A 16,759-nucleotide genomic window follows, 5' to 3' on the forward strand; every position below is an offset into this window, starting at 1 on the left:
GAAAGTATTACTCATAATTGTATTGCATGATGTCTGCTACAGTATCTAGTGAAATAAGAAGAAAGCATTTATATCATATAGCTATGGAATATGACTTCTAAAAAGGTGCTAAATTAAACGTCAAGGGGTAAATTGAATAGTTTGAACCATTCACTAATGAACATCCATTCCAAAGTCTTATTTTCATAATCATTATTCATATTTTGATAAAGCTTAAATATAGATATAAAGTTTAATATCCAGGACATCTGAACATTCTGTAATATTATTTCCTGTATTTTTATGTAAAACTTTGTTGAGCCACTATCACATCCTTTTCTCACAGGTACTATTTGGGGTAAAAAATACTTAAAACTATAACTCAAAACTAATCTTTAGTGAAATAATATGCATGGTTTTATACAATGGCAACAGGTATGTATAGAGGTGCTGTATATTCTTGACCTTGGATAAGATTGCTTAGACATACAATTCATTAAAGAAGCTCTGACAATGCATTTCTACATTGCAGGAATATTATTAGTATTAAAATAAAATGCAAAATATTCAGTCACTATTAGTTGCATTTGAAGGGATGACATTTTACTTCCCTTAAGACTTGTATTATTTAGTTTTGTAACTACACACAATCATGCATCACTTGTTACAAAGAGCAAAAATATCTGGTTGGTTATCTGCAGGAATGTTCTCAGCTATATGTGATGCATGCTGCTACATCCATTGGCAGAGCCTAATGTATCATCTTAGATTATTCTGCACAAATTTTCCTGGTTGATATCTCTGTTCGGAAAAAAAAGGTCATAGAAAATCACTTTTCTTTGGTAGTCTGCCACCAGCTGTGATATATTTCTTAGTCTGGGAGCTTTCATAGTGTTGAAATTCTATTTGTTAATTCAGTGTGGACCTTGAATGCACCTGACATCAACATGTGGGCTGAGTTTCGGAAGACTTACTTGATATAGTAGGGGACATTGTTGGGTGAAATAGACCGTTCAAGAGGGCTTTCAACGGACACTGTGTGCAGAAAAGAAAAAACCCATTCATTTTCAAAGCCCTTTCTAATCAAACACTTCTTCATGTTTAGTGAGAACATAAAATACACAGGATTAGTATAAAAGTATAAAGATATGACAATTACAGTATTCATAATATTGCAAAAAAAGAATAACAAAAACACACTCACCATGCAGGAAATCCTGAGACTGGGGCCTTGAGTCCTTCAGCTGGGTCAGATGTTCCTCAATGGAGATCTAAAAAACACAGAAGTTGCCAAGGGAACATTTCTATGATTTGTGAAGCTTAAGTTTGCCATCTACCATTTTTATTTTATTTCAGGTTTTCAAATGCTTTTCAGCATTTCACTGAACAGAAATTATTCATAAAAGCTTCCGTTGAAATAAATACTAAAACAATACAAATATATTGTATAAAATGTTTTGTCCAGAATATTTCATCGTGATTGTTTTTGCTTCTGTCCTACGGCCTTTTATTAAATAATGCCTTTGTGTCTTTCGTCAAATCTCTGAAATACAGATTATTTCTGTGATCTGCCTGTTGCATCTATTGCTGACATGTACACTTTTCTACAACTGCTCAAAGATTGCACAAAGATTTATTTCAGAAACTAAATCTGTGACCTGACTAGATTTATAAACGGTTGGTCCATTGGAATGAATGTTCAATTGAATTTAACATAAAATCAAAACTACTTTGTGAGTACACATAACTTATTTCTTTATTCTGAACGTTTAATTAGTGCATATTATTATTAAACTAGGTTGACTTTAATTGTAATCTTTAATCAAAATGTAATAATTTGCCTTTCACCTGAACCAACTGTCCTTTTTGCTGTTGCCACTAAGGCCATGTTGGCCATTGGATGATGTTAACCAATAGCCAAATAGCTATATAGGCATTATTAAGTAATTCACATTGACTTCAAACGAGAAGAAGAGGGATGGATACCTGCAGGAGCCTCCATCTCATGTTGAGGTCATCAATTCTGCTCAGGTTGTCTGGAGAGAGCTGAATGTCAGGTGGTCTAAATGTGGAGGCCAGTTGGTTGACCTGATTTACATTATCCTGGATGGGAGCTATTTCCTCCTGGAACGCCTGAAAATATACATAAAAGCCTTTATGTCTTTTGTCCAAAAGGCTTAAAGATAAAAATATAAATATATAAACATGCTACTCCAAGGTACTTCAGATAATACAATGGTATTGCCATGGAACATGTCCAAAAAATCTTATCTCTTATAACATGGCACATTGTACACTGACCTTTACTCTGTCGATGTGGTTTTGCAAATCATCTAGGAGCAGCTCTCCAGCAGGCTTCCAAGAATTCTTCACGGTCTCAGCCTGGCGGAGCTTAAAGTCCAGCTGATCCTGAGCGTCCTGGAGCTCCATCAGCCTCTCCAAGGCCAGTTCCAGCTGTTGCTGCCAGTCAACGGAAGCTGCACCCAGATTCTTCCATCCCACTGTTACATCCTCCACTTCTTTATGCAAGATGCGGCCCACATTTTGAACCCTCTCCTCAGGACTTACATCTGGGTGGAACACAAGAAGTCAAATACAGGTTACAGCATCTGGAATTTATTGTATTAGGCGTACGTGTAAGGGCCGGAGATTTCATACCCTTTTGTCCAGGCCTCTGTTTAATACCCTCACGAGGCATCTCAGCGAGAAAGGTTTTAGCATTGTTGAGTGTTCCGTTGATCACAGGTTCTTTGGCACCCAGCTCTCTTCTGAAGCCCTATGAAACCAAAATGACTTGCTATCAACAGGACTGAATGTCACAATGAGGGGTAAACATTTGTGCAACTTTAGCACACATGCCAAAACCCTGTGAAAACCAGCATCTTATTCGCATACTTAACCAGCTGCTATTTGTGCTGTATAGTGATGCCTCATGCATATTTAAATGAAGCCACTGTCATTCCTTCCTGGGCAAACATGCCTTCTCCGTATACAAATAGGGGCTCATTATAGAACGCACTGGATTCAAAAATATCAGTGCAAGCGGATACAATTAACACAGAATGGTTACCAATGATTGTGTACATTTTCTAGTGATCTTGCTGGGCACATTTCCATGCAATTGTTCCATTCAAACTGACATTAACTTTTTTTTATACATATTTTTTAATAACAGCATGACATGCATAAATCCTTCTAAGAACCATGTGCTATGCAGATATTGCATACCAGTTTTAACTAAAACTATATATAAAAATTAAATAGAATAAGAAACTGAGCAATTCCAAGAGGGTCAAAAGTTGAAATAAAATCAAATATAAATAAATTATGGAAAAAGTGCTAAAATTACTAAAAATGAAAATGAGAAAATGAAGCTAAATAGAAATAAATGAGAGAAATAATCTAATAATAAATAAATCACATAAAATTGCTAAAATTAAACTGAAAGAAATTAAATAAAAAGTCAAAATACAGTATTAATAAATGCTATAATAATACACAGATAATACAAAAATAACACTCCCATGTGACACTATCAGTGGGTACGTTTCATTAATTCATTCTTGTTTTCATGAGCAAGCAAATCCTAAAAAAATGTATTTCACCCATTAAACTGAAAACAAATATAACAACCATTGTAAGATATAAAAGGAAGTTGATCATTTTAATTTTCTATTTATTCTCTATTTTATTTCTTTATTTATTGCTCATGAGAATTTTTCTGTTTTCAGTTTTTCTAATGGTAATAAAATACATGATTCTCAAGTATTGTCAAATTTGAGTGACAAGTTGAATAGAAAATGTTCACTTTTACATGAACGACAGCAGCATCCGTGTTTGCATGAATTCCTTGAGTTTTGGTAAAACCTCATGATCATGTTATCTAGCATGGAGAAGTGTCCGAAGACCATCCTATGCTTTAATAGATACGATGAAATCTGACTGTGGCGAGTGGGGCGGGGCCGAGAGCCGTGGGAACAGAGCGAGGCTGGTGGAGTAATTGGAAATGAAGGACACCTGCTCGACCCACCGGTCTCGAGTCCCATTGAGGAGATAGAAGGATATAAAAGAGCAGCGACGACAGTGATGGACAAGAGAGGACCAGGACAGAGGATCGATTTATTTTGTGTTTTGCTTTTGTTTGTGCGCGGCAGTCGTCCGTGAGGCAGTTTTGATTATTAAAGTTATTTTGATTGTCTGCCGGTTCCCGCCTCCTCCTTCCCGATGAATATGAAGTTTGTAATGTGATACACTGACCTTTTTGGAAACTGAATTCTTGTGTTCAACACCATATATTTAATTAGCTACATTTCTACCATAACTTTTCTGTTTTCAAACTTTATATCCAGGTTCGAGTGGAGAAATAAATTCTAGGTTTCATTGTGTGCACAGCAATGTCAATTTATCTAATAGTCTGCAGAAACTTTGTTCAATTAAATTTCGGCTGAGACTTTCTTTGCAGCTCCTACACACACGCCAGTTTCCTTCCCAGTTAACTGCACCTGTAGAGTGTGTGACAGTGACTCAGCTGTCACCGGCAGCACACGCTCACTGAGCTCCCTACACTAACTCCTCCACGACCGCATCCTGTTTACAGCGGCCCCTGACAGCTGACGGCCATCAGCAGATGTTAATTGGTCCGCACAACCATTCAAAGAGACAAGGGACTTTGCACCTCTCCTACGCAAGATATCATCTCCATCTGTTTAAATATTTAAGAAGAACAGACTCCGATAATGATCACACTTGGGCACAACAAAAGACAGACTGCATAAATCACGTCTTAAACGGCAGTTCTCATGCTTTCAGTGAGGGGCGAAGAGGATGCGTCCTGGACTCACCTTGTGTGTAAGTAGTTGTTGGTGCACGGTCGGCACATCACCTCCTACTGGTTTCTGCTTCTCTAACTCCTCCCTCTTCAGCTGCAGCCAGTTGAGCAGCTCTTGTAAGGACATGTGCATGTGTTTCCACTGATCCACACCTGCATCCAGATAGGGCCTGAGGAGTCGAATGGATTGTAAGATGCGACACTGTCAAGTGTCAAATCACAAACACCACTAGAGAGCACCATACGGTATAAACTGTCAGACCGCAATTGGATTTCACAAAGAACGTGCTGCGTAAAGGTGGAGATTTGAGAAATCTTTGTATTTGAATATGCATGAACATTTAAAAAGCTCTTACCAAGGCAAATGTGATTCCTAATGGAACTCAAATTTGCATTCAAACGTCATGAATTCAGACATTGTGTGAAAGCATCGCAGATTGCGCCTGGAGAAAATTACAGACTTGAAAGCTAAACTAAAATATTTGTACATTCTCTGGAAACACGAGTGATGCAAAGTGCGTCAACATGTGTTTGTAGTTGGTTAATATCCCATAATTTAACAGCACATTTGAATGTTTACGGGTCTCTGATGTTAAAGATAATAATTATAAAAATATGATATTAAAATATTTGGTAACACTTTAGAATAAGGTTCCATTAGTTAATGTTAGTTAATGTATTAATTAACATGAATAAACAATGAATAATACATTTATTACTGTATTTATTAATCTTCGTTAATGTTAGTTAATGAAAATACAGTTATTCATTGTTAGTTCATGGTAATTCACAGTCTATTAACTAATGTTAACAAGCACAACTTTTGATTTAAATAATGCATTAGTAAATGTTGAAATTAACATGAACTAAGACTTATAAATGCTGTAGGATGATTGTTCTTGCTTAGTTCATGTTAACGAAAGTAGTTAACTAACATTAACTAATGGAACCTTATTCTAAAGTGTTACCAAATATTTGTACATTTTCTGGAAATACGAGTGATGCAAAGCGCGTCAACGTGTGTTTCTAGTTGGTTAATATCCTATAATTTAACAGCACATTTAAATGTTTACAGGTCTCTGATGTCAAAGATAATAATGATAAAAATATGAATCAGTTTTATTATGATTCATATCATTTTTAGTAGTATGTCTCCGTTATTATAACAAATATAATAAAATAATGAATTAATTATAAAAAATAAAGACAGAAATAGTATTCAGTTATAACTTTACAATAATTATACATTTTGAAATATATTACAATAGTAAATTGTAATACTGTATCAAAATATTAGTGTTTTTACTGTATTTTTGAGCACATTAATGGAGCCTTGGTGAGGAGAAGAGACTTTATTAAAAATGTAAAAATCCTAGTGTGATTGTATGTATGTATATATATATATACACTGACATGGTGTTATGTCATGGTATATTGCCACCAAAGATCATAGTGTTATATGAGCTATCATTCATTTCTGTAATTCAAACAATCCAGGGCAAATAACACCTCAAAGTGTAATATTTCTGTTAAGGATCCCTAAGTAAAAGGATTTTGACTTTAAATAAAGTACAATAAATGCAATGGTTTGGACATAGTATTACACAGGCCTGGGGCTTGTATATGATCATATATATTTTTCAAAGCCAGTTTCTGCTCCGCATGAATTATTCCCAGGTTAAATATAGATGATTAATTTGTCTTACCTTATATTCATAACTTTGTTACAGAGCTCATGCCACCGATGCCCCATGTCATCAAGCCTTTTTTGTAGCACCACGGCATTGTCCGTCCCCTCCAGAGATGACACAATACGCTGCCCGTTTTCATCTAATGAATGGTACATCTCCCGGTGGGCATCAATCTCTGCCTGGAGATCCTGCAAGGATTAAAAGAGATCACAGACATCCAAGTTACAGTTCACCATGTGATTAGGGCTTTCTTTTTCTTTCCCTGATACTTGTTACATCTACTGTGTGAACTTCTGGAATATTTGTTTGATATAATTCCATTACATTATTCCAGAATGTAATGTAAAAATTAATTTGACTGAAATGGAAATCTATTTTATCACAATATTTCACAAAAATGTAATGTAATGATACATTCAAATACTTATATTTATATTATATTTTAGAATAGATTAGTGCAATATCATCAACAAACCAACAATTTTCAAACATTTTCTCTGACTATATTTTAAGTGCTTGTTCCCACAGTTTGAGATGGCATAATCCAATTTCCTTCAAAGTCATGATGCAAGTCAAACAAAGTCAAAGTCACGAAGAAACTGTGGAGCTGACAGTGAAGATCAAACCTTAACATGATATGTCTTCCTGTGCAACATATCCAATGAATGAGCGACATCAAATGAATGGAAAACAGCCCGTCTGACTGTAGGCAGTGACGATCCTTTAATTCCCCCCTATGTGGACGTGTCTGACGCGAGGCGAAGATGAGCGAGAAAGGGACATCACGAAAATGAGCGCAAGAAAATGTATTTTGCGACCATGTGTCTGTATGCGACGTGAGACGAGCTGCAGAATGCCAGTCACGGAGGCACACTGGCCCTGTTGTTTGAGACACGAGTGGGCACTGCGAGCGAGGAATGGGTCAGAGCTGGTTTTCTGGGAGAACAGAGGCTTCTCTTTATTCCCCACATCTTTGTCTGCCTCTTCATATTTAACTGCGTCTCTGCACCGTTGCCAAATGCACATATCTCCCATACCAGTGAGCAGCGGGCGACCTGGACAATAGACCCATCAGTTTACTCTGCCTTCCTAATTAATAACACATTAGTAGAATATTATTTGCTCTTCAGCAATTTCATTATAGTGTTTTTGTCCTAAAACAATAGAACCGAATCAGACACAACTTTGTAGAACTGCTTAAATCCAAGAAGGAGTGCTGTCATATTAATCTTTAAATAAAATCTGTATTTTAACGCAGAAAAGTTGCAGTTGGATGAAGGTATAGATATAGAATGTTTAATAAATGTGTATGCAAATACATAGTAGCTTATGCAGTATTGTGATATTAAAACCAAACACAAAAAGAACTTTACCTCAGATTAGAAAAATAAGCGTAAATTTCACTAAGGACTGAACATTGAGTAGGTTTCCCAAACAGGAGTTTGTAAGTAACCTGCAGGGGGTTTGTGAGTTGATGAAAAACGAATTAATCATATTTAATCTAAATAATAAATATAATTTGTCTTTATTTTTTTAAATTATTTTATAATTACTTGTATAATAGTTAAACAGTTACTAATAATACACAATAGTTAAATATAATACCAATAATAACAATTAAAATAATTATTAATATTTGACATTTTTATAATCATTAACACATATAAAATACTACTACTACTACTAATAAAATTCTTCATATTTTGTTTATTAATATTATCATAGACATCAGAGAACTGTATGCATTCAAATGTATTGTTAAATTACTGAAATTATAACTTTAAATCTCACGGGGCACTTCAACTAAATATTTAACATTAATAAAAAAAAAAAAAAAAAAGGGAAAAACCCTGGAGTAGGAATTCTCTTAGTCTCAGCCTCAGACATCACGCCCACGGATCGTTGGCTACACTTCTGATGCATATGGGACACAAAGGGGGAAATTGTCATTGGATTGGTTGAATTCTACAGGATTTCCGCGAGACGTGTTCTTTAACATCTGGAAACAAAGATGACGTGGCACCATCCCCCTCACAAAAGAAGAAAGCCATCGTGTTTACAATTGTGACAACGAGTGCTTATGAGGATAAACTAAATGCTAGATTTTCAAAAGTACCGAAATATTTACATTTCATAGCATAGAATCTTTAAAATATATCTGAGAGTTTTGCACAACAGTCTGTTAATAGGCTTGTTTGAGATGCGCCTTGCCTCGCCTGAAATGTAGGCGAGAGTAGGCGGCTGCAGTAAGGGGAGGGCTCAAAAAAGACCTTTGAAGTCAAGACACTTCCTGAATCTCGCTGTTTTGTCGCCTGCAAACATCAGCAATGGAGCAGATCGCGTTCGCGTATTTTATCACAGACGAAGTGGATGTTATCGAAATACCACTGTTTTGTCATCATGTGAATCAATTCCTTTGTTCTGCTGAACACAAGAGGGAATTTAGAAGAATATTTGCAAACAAGCAGGTTTCTGACACCATTTCACATCCATAGTATTTTTCCATACTATGCAAGTCAAAGCTGTTTTTGTAGCAAGCATTCTTCAGAATTTCTTCCCTTGTTTTAAGCCAGACCCTGACATAGATGAAACCACACAAAGATGAGGCATAATCGCTAAACAGTCCATTTAGATATATGTGTGCATGTATATTTTTAATGGATTGATTTATTAATTCACGCAAACATACAAGAGAATAAAGAGAAAAATAAAATAAACGCATGTCCTAATTAGTAACTTCACTAGGCATGTTTGTTTTTGTTTAGTTTATGCATGTAAATATAAATGGATAATCTAATTCTTAGAATAAAAAGAAAATGTATCAGTTGACATTCTCAGCCAATGAGCATGAAGCTGTGTCGTCAGTCAGTCGTTTCCCATCATGCTTTTGGTCAGCGCAGTCGGTGGACGCTCGACTGCTCAATCCGACACAGCCGCCTCATTGTCGCGAGAGTTTTTTGGCACACGTCAGCATGACATCAGACCAAAGCGGATGTAACTCGGACACTTTTCTAACTGACATGCATCTCGCGGTGATTCTGCGCAGATTTTGCTCATCTCAAACAAGCCTATTGTGGCGACATTTCCACACCTCAAAACATGACGATGAACGAAAGGACCTGTGATTGGTTGTTTGACATGGGCAGACCTTAGCCAATGATAGCTGCCATGAATTCCAGACCTTAAGTCTGAAGGTCTGGCTACGCAAGACTAGGATTCTCATACCAATGATTGTGGGTCGCAGGAAATATTAAACCAAGACTGGAGCTGGAATGGAGTGACTAAATGCTTTCAGTGAAGAGGGCAAACTGCTGTAAAGTACGCAATTTGGAAATACTAGTTGCATACCTGCCATTGCTCGAGTAAACGCCGCACTGTGGCAGGGTTTTCCAGAAGTCCCTCCTTAAACGTGGCATCTTGTAAGACATTGGCTGTGGTTTCTGCTTCAGTAAGCCAATTAAGGAATTTCTCCAGGTCCAAGTAGAAATGCTGCAATTGTCGCAGTCCGGCTTCCAGATCTGCCTCCTTGTCCCCTGCACTGAAAGGGAAACGACTTCACCGTTATACAGAAACAAAGCTGAATTAAATGAGTGCCTTAACAGACTTGTTTAATATGTAACAATTGTATTAGATTGTTAAAATCTGTTGGTGACAAATGCTTTAAACTTCACACAGCAGGATCTTGAGTGGCACACAATTCTCCTGAAAGCAAGTGCACCTTAAAAGCTTTTGAAATAACTTCTTACGCTCCCTCACTGTGTCACCACAGCATTATTTTCAGACTCAACAATACCACAGATACTTCCTTTCAGTAAAAAAATGTATTATATGCCACTTCACTTGTTGGTGACACTGAAAAATCTAAGATTTAAACAGAAGCTCACCGCTTTTTGATGTTGGCCCAAGCTAGATTCATGCTCTCAGTCATTTGTTTAACTTTGCTTGTGTCATCGTCTGCATAAAGAGTCAGTAGTTTGTTCGCCAGCTCATTGGTGACATTTATCTGAGTTTGCCACTGGTGTATATCCTTAGAAAGTTGCTGTAATAGAATATAGCATTTATTTGTAGTAATCAGACCACATGCATTCATCTGCAAATCATGTAAGGAATACAAGCACACTGACTCATTTAATTACAGTTTCTCACTTATGTTCTGTCATGAAATCAATATTGTGTTCATTCTACATTACCTTGACATCCGCATTTTGGCCTTTTAAATCATCAACACTTTGAGAAACTTTATTCCAGCGCTCTAGTTTTTCATTGGCTCTCTTAATGAGAGGCTCCACCCGTTTCCTGGCCTCCAACCAATCACAGGAGTCCTTATGCATGTTCTGTAGTTGAAGGACCCTGTTGGTCATCTTGGTGTGGGAATCTTCCCAGTGTGCCTGTAATTTGTCAACTTGAAATAAAAGAAAACAGAACATTTCTAAGGAACAGGTCTGAAAATGACTTATGCAGTCACAGTTCATACAATGGACTTATGTCAATAAAATAAAATTAATTATTATTCAGACTAACTAGATAAAAATCTAACAAACTGATTAACAGACTTATTGATTTTCTTAAACAAACACAATGCCATTGTTTAACTACATTTTTGCATTTCTGGGAAAAAAAGATTTTGGTTTTCCAAAAGTATGAGCAGATTTTACAATACACCATATATTACATCATTTGTAAAATAATTTTGTCTTACAGAATTACTTGCAGTTTTGGTTCAGTGGTGTTGACTTATAATGCTATATGTGACCTTGGACCACAAAACCATTCATCAGTGTACAATTTTTCAATCAAATCAAATGAATAAATTAGCTTTCCATTGATGTATAGTGTGTTATTATAGGACAATATTTGGCCGAGATACAACTATTTAAAAATCTGGAATTTGAAGTTGTACAAATTAAGTTCTTAGCAATGCATATTACTTATCAAAACATAATTTTTAATATATTTATGGTCGGAAATTTACAAAATATCTTAATGGAACATGATCTTTACTTAATATCCTAATGATTTTTTTGCATAAAAGAAAAATCTATAATTTTGATTTATAGATTGATGGATTACAAATATACCCCAGTGACTTAAGGTTTTGTGGTCCAGGGACACATATGACCTTGTAAGACACAATCCTTGTCACCAGTCACTGTTTACTTAAGTTTTCCACCAAGCTGTTACCATGTTGACACCTCCATATTACAGTGATCACTGAGAGACAATATGATGAGGCAAAGCTGACTTACTGCGGTCTGTAATGGTTGCCCGTGTCTCAGGGTTATTGGTTTTGTTCTTCAGGTTCTGAGCCGCAGTGATTTGTTTGTTCAGCTGTGGGCATCTTTGCTCCATGTCTTGCAGTGTTGACTGTTAAATCACAACACAGAATTCTTTACTACACTAGAGTGGTGTGGCATATTGCGATCTTATGTGCTTAATTATTTGGAGTACATGAAGACTTAAATGAAGTAAAAGATTAGCCCTGTTTATTTGTTTGTATATTGTTAGCATAAAATATATTTTGTTCCACTTATAATATTACATTATAATAATTAGGGTTGTTGATTTAACGTTTAATTAATTATGGATTTTTTTGTTACATTTTAATTAAGTTTAATTTACATTACATGCTGATGAACATAATGCAAGACAATGACTGACTGTGTGATGTAGCCTTTTAGAATGCATGCCCTTAAAATTCAAGATATGAGGGCAAAAATTGTAAACTATATATATATATATATATATATATATATATATATATATATATATATATATATATATATGATATAGTTTAGCAATATCTTGCGAGCTTTATTTTTTCCCAAATAATTTGCCTGAATAATTGCAAATGCGTTATTGATTTTGTACAACATTTCAACAAACATTTTAAACACAATATTGTCAGGATTTGTCTGTTTTTGCTCAATTTTGGCGATGAAAATAATTCCAAACAAAGCCACAGTAGAACTGTTGTGCATCTCTGAGCACCGCACAGCAGGGTTTTGTTAGTGAATGAATCTGCATTAACCAATGATTCAGTGAACCATTAATAAAGACAACTGCTTGATTCAGTTCTGAATGAATCAGCCTTTTGAAAAAATAAATTGAATGAATGAATGAATGAAGCAACTCATTTAGAAAGTGACTTGCTGCCATCTTCTGGCAGTTTTAGTTTCATATTAAGAGTACCATATCAAAAAAAATAAAAAAATAAATAAAAATATATATATATATATATATATATATATATATATATATATATATATATATATATATATATATATATATTTAATTTTATTTATTTAATTTTATTTATTTAATTTTATTTTTATATCGAATAAAAAAAAATGTAAATAGTAAATGTAAAAAGCATTATTTTTAATGCTGTGTCTTTAAGACTTGGGTATTTAAATGCCATCTTCATTGATCTTCATCGTCACAATTTTTGCAGCTAAATTTAACAGAATTTTCTTTGCATCAGAAACCAATATTAATAAGATTTGGTTCTGCTGCTAATTTCTAATGTGAGAAGGCTAGCCAATCATAACCTGATTAATTCCTAACCCTAACCCTACGGATCAGAGCAAGGGTGTAAATTGGTTCTTTAAAACTAAATTGTCTTTGGTGCTTTAGGGACAAGATCAATTATAGCCTCTGCAAGATGTAAACAAAGTATTTTACTCTAGAATAAAAGCTGCAAAATGATGTCACAATCTGACCTTGAGTTTCAGCGTCATTCCGTTGATCTCGTCGAGATCTCCGACCATTACTCTCTGAGTCTGAACCATGTGATCCAAAAGTTTTAGCCAATCATCGAGCTCCATCCAGGACTTATTGAATTTATCAAGGGCTGCATCCCCTGCTGCACTACCAGTCAAAGTTACGGCTGGAAAGTAACAAATGATCTTTTGTTCAGACTTTCAGACGTCTAACATCACATAAGAAACATGAGATGGGCATGAATTTTAATAACATATTATTGTAGCGTCCATAATCATGCATTACATGATTTCATACCTGCGAGCTGACATTTGTCTCGCCAGTCTTTAAGGAGAACTTGAATGGATGTCCAATCTGCACTGAGGCCATCAAACTGCCCCTGGAATACATCAATCCCAAAAAAATTATATTAAATTAAGTTTGATTCCATGAGGCTGATAGACTGATATCGTCTTATATATTACATTACAGTACAGTGATGGTAGGTACTAATGGAAAGTGTGCAGAGTAATCTAATATCATAGTCATAGTGTTTCTGAGATCATATTTAACAATATCATGGTTGATTACACACCTTCTCTGGTTGGTATGGTGGTCTCTGTTTTGCCAAAATAGCTTCCACTGCTGGTTTCTTTTCCTTTACATCATCCTCAATCTACATAAAATAAAAATAAAAGAAATTAACAACAAACCCTCATTAAAGGAGCGATCTAGTTCTACTAAGCTAAACATGTCCAGATGTATTTTGAATAAAGAAATTAAAACTTTACATTTTTTGCACAGTAACATTAATTTAACATCACCAAAAAGCATCTGAACATTTTATTTACAAGCTTTTATTATTATAATTTTCTTTAATTCTCAGTGGTAACACAGCATTTTTACTTAAATATGCATAACTAAATGCAGAACAATATATATATATATAATGTATATTTGAAGTAAAAAAAAAAATATATATATATTCTTATTTAGATTTATTGTTATTAAGATTTTTTTTGGATTTGGGTGAAATATGGTTCTGAATTACCCTTAACCCATAAATGGAGCAATAGTAATAGTCATGCTTGCCATGACAAGTGTCACTAACAAAGAACAAAGATTTGTTTTTGTTTTTAAAAAAACAACAGCATGCAGCAACGTGCAAATCAATCAACTGCATACAGCCGAATCAGAGTGAACCAGCCACAAACAATTCAAAATCACAGAAGTACTATACAGACGTATTGATTTTTTTTTTCAGAGTTTCAGTAACTGAAAGAACAAATGATATCCTGAACCTGTTAGTTCCATGTCAAGAGAAGCGAAACCCGTGCCCTGATGGGAGAAGCTGAAACTCTGAATGAAGATGATGTCTAATTAAACAGCCTACGTCATCTAAAAAACTCTCTTGGTACAAATGTGAGAGAGTGTGTTAAATGAGACAAATGACAGTTTAATAAATAAATAAATAAAAATATTCTCTAAAGACTTTGACTGGCCAAGCGATTGGTCATTAAAAATATTCAATCAGACTTTTATAATACAGCACAACACCGTGTTTGTGAATGAAGGGATCAAATCATCAATGTGATGCCAGCCATGAACCACTACACCACACTAGGCTAAAAATTACTGCACAGAGACAGACGGCAGTATTATAAAACAGCAAGACTATGGGTACTAAGTTCTACAGATGTGCTTGATCACGTCTGTGAGATTACCTTTGGGTCCACTGCAGTAGGGGACTGCTCAAGCTGATTCTTTGTAGTGGAGGCCCAAACTGAGAGCTTGGAGAGCTGTCCCTGGTACAAAGACAAATCCCTCAGGAGATCCTCGATTTGTTGCTGCTTCTCAGGAAGATCAGTGGACACCTTTGGAGGAGAGAAAGAGACATTTAAAGTACATTTTCAAAGATTTTCAGTAAATCACTGCAGGGGGGAATCTTGCAAAACCTGTCAAGAGCATCTCCAGGTCATGTTTTGTGATACGGAACTGTTGCAAATAGGAGAGTAAATAGAATAAGTATTATTTTTTTACATAAAGAACACAAATATTATATTTTAGAGGATGGATGGATAGATATTGCCACTTTTTGCAATTTTCCCTCACATTGTCATTAGAATTAAATATCATCCATTCATTAAAAAATAAAAAAATGTGAATTTTACATTAATTTTAATAACATAGCTGTTATAACAATTAAGAAAAAAATATGTATAATTTTATTTACGATGTATATAACATTTTCACTGTTAAAACTGTTTTAGTTTTTTTTAAGTTGCAAATGAAACATAGGTTATTGCAATAAGTTTTGTAGTCTTTCTACTTCAAATTTCACTTCAAATTTTCTACTTCAAATTTCACTAATTCTGTTTTTGTAATTAATTGTGAAATTTATAAACAATTTCTAAGTGAATATTTTTTTTCAGAGTGGTCACACTTTAAAATATATTAATTTCACTGTATCAACAAAATAAAACAAAAACAGTACAGTAGCCTGATGATAAGAATACAAATATATATATATAAATCATGGGATAAAATATAAATGCTCTCTAGAGATTCTAATGCTAGCTAATTGTTGTTAGCATCTATGATTACTTCAATCTGACTACACAATGATAATGTGCTCATTAGGCTGTAATCACACCAAGGTCACAAAATCTAATTTAATGGGCCAGTGAAATCAAACAGTAGAGAAAGAATCAAACGATTTAGATTACCTTGGCCCATCGCATGTTGATAACCTTTAGATGTTTCTCCAGTGGTTTGACTTTATCAGCTGGGAGAGATGAGCCTCTGCTGTTGATCTGATGAAGATTCTGCTTCCTGCTCGGCAGTTCCACAACTCGGTCCTGAAGATTTTCACATGCACGTATTAATTATCTGCTCGTCTTTTTTGGTGATTTGCCTTATGGGAGACTTTGAATGTGAATATGGAGCTAAAAGCGAAGTTTTTTCCCATGAGCTAATGGTATCTCTTTTGAGCAAGTGATTTTTACCTTCACTTTTTCTAATGTTGCACTAAGCTGTTCCTTGTGACCTGCTTCAACAGGAAGTGCAACCACAGCCTCTGCATCATCCAGCCAGGACTGAAACTCACCCATGTCTTCATTTAACTCGGCAAGAACAATTTTTGCCCCTGCAGACCTAAAACACACAGCAGCCATATTTACAGTGGGTATAGAAAAGAATCAGCATCCTTTAAAATAATCACATTTTGTTGCATTGCAACCTGAAATGGAGACAGACACAGTTTTTGTTTTATCCAGCTGTATTTACTAGGTGCAACTTATAACATCCAACTGAAAGATATAACACCAAAATGTCTGAAAAAAATAAAATAAATACAAAAAAAAAAAAACTGATTTGGAAAAAGATTCAACCCCTTGTGTCAGTATTTCGTTGAACCAAATTTTGCTTTAATTACAGCCAGTAGTCTATTGGGATATGTTTCTATTATCTTTACAAATCTAGACTTTGCAATATTTGCCCAATCTTCTTTGCAGGACTGCTCAAGTTCAGTTCAATTTAATGGTAAGCGTTTGTGGACTGCAGG

The 16,759-nt window shown here is 35.0% G+C and overlaps 2 protein-coding genes across 9 annotated transcripts in view; both read right to left on the minus strand.

Annotated features, from left to right (window-relative positions):
• The window catches only part of LOC113109348 (myb-like protein U), a 972,647-nt gene that overhangs the window by 645,573 nt on the left and 310,315 nt on the right, over positions 1 to 16,759 (minus strand). The window lies entirely within an intron of this gene.
• LOC113109179 (dystrophin) overlaps positions 1 to 16,759 on the minus strand; it is a 103,271-nt gene that overhangs the window by 30,107 nt on the left and 56,405 nt on the right. For 7 of the 8 annotated variants that reach the window (XM_026272836.1, XM_026272828.1, XM_026272852.1 and 4 more), the window contains 17 exons: positions 16,203 to 16,350; positions 15,924 to 16,055; positions 14,922 to 15,071; positions 13,793 to 13,873; positions 13,516 to 13,597; positions 13,218 to 13,384; positions 11,745 to 11,862; positions 10,689 to 10,900; positions 10,383 to 10,537; positions 9,847 to 10,036; positions 6,514 to 6,686; positions 4,821 to 4,977; positions 2,638 to 2,755; positions 2,281 to 2,549; positions 1,966 to 2,112; positions 1,184 to 1,250; positions 954 to 1,014 (listed from right to left, as the gene is read on the minus strand). In XM_026272836.1, the coding sequence (XP_026128621.1) occupies positions 954 to 1,014; positions 1,184 to 1,250; positions 1,966 to 2,112; positions 2,281 to 2,549; positions 2,638 to 2,755; positions 4,821 to 4,977; positions 6,514 to 6,686; positions 9,847 to 10,036; positions 10,383 to 10,537; positions 10,689 to 10,900; positions 11,745 to 11,862; positions 13,218 to 13,384; positions 13,516 to 13,597; positions 13,793 to 13,873; positions 14,922 to 15,071; positions 15,924 to 16,055; positions 16,203 to 16,350 (2,427 nt within the window). Of the gene's footprint in view, positions 1 to 953; positions 1,015 to 1,183; positions 1,251 to 1,965; positions 2,113 to 2,280; positions 2,550 to 2,637; positions 2,756 to 4,820; positions 4,978 to 6,513; positions 6,687 to 7,124; positions 7,341 to 9,846; positions 10,037 to 10,382; positions 10,538 to 10,688; positions 10,901 to 11,744; positions 11,863 to 13,217; positions 13,385 to 13,515; positions 13,598 to 13,792; positions 13,874 to 14,921; positions 15,072 to 15,923; positions 16,056 to 16,202; positions 16,351 to 16,759 lie in introns of those variants that run through there. The other variant, XM_026272875.1, reaches the window with a different exon arrangement.

The sequence above is a fragment of the Carassius auratus genome, chromosome 1 (genome assembly GCF_003368295.1).
Source record: "Carassius auratus strain Wakin chromosome 1, ASM336829v1, whole genome shotgun sequence".
NCBI classification, from domain to species: Eukaryota; Metazoa; Chordata; class Actinopteri; order Cypriniformes; family Cyprinidae; genus Carassius; species Carassius auratus.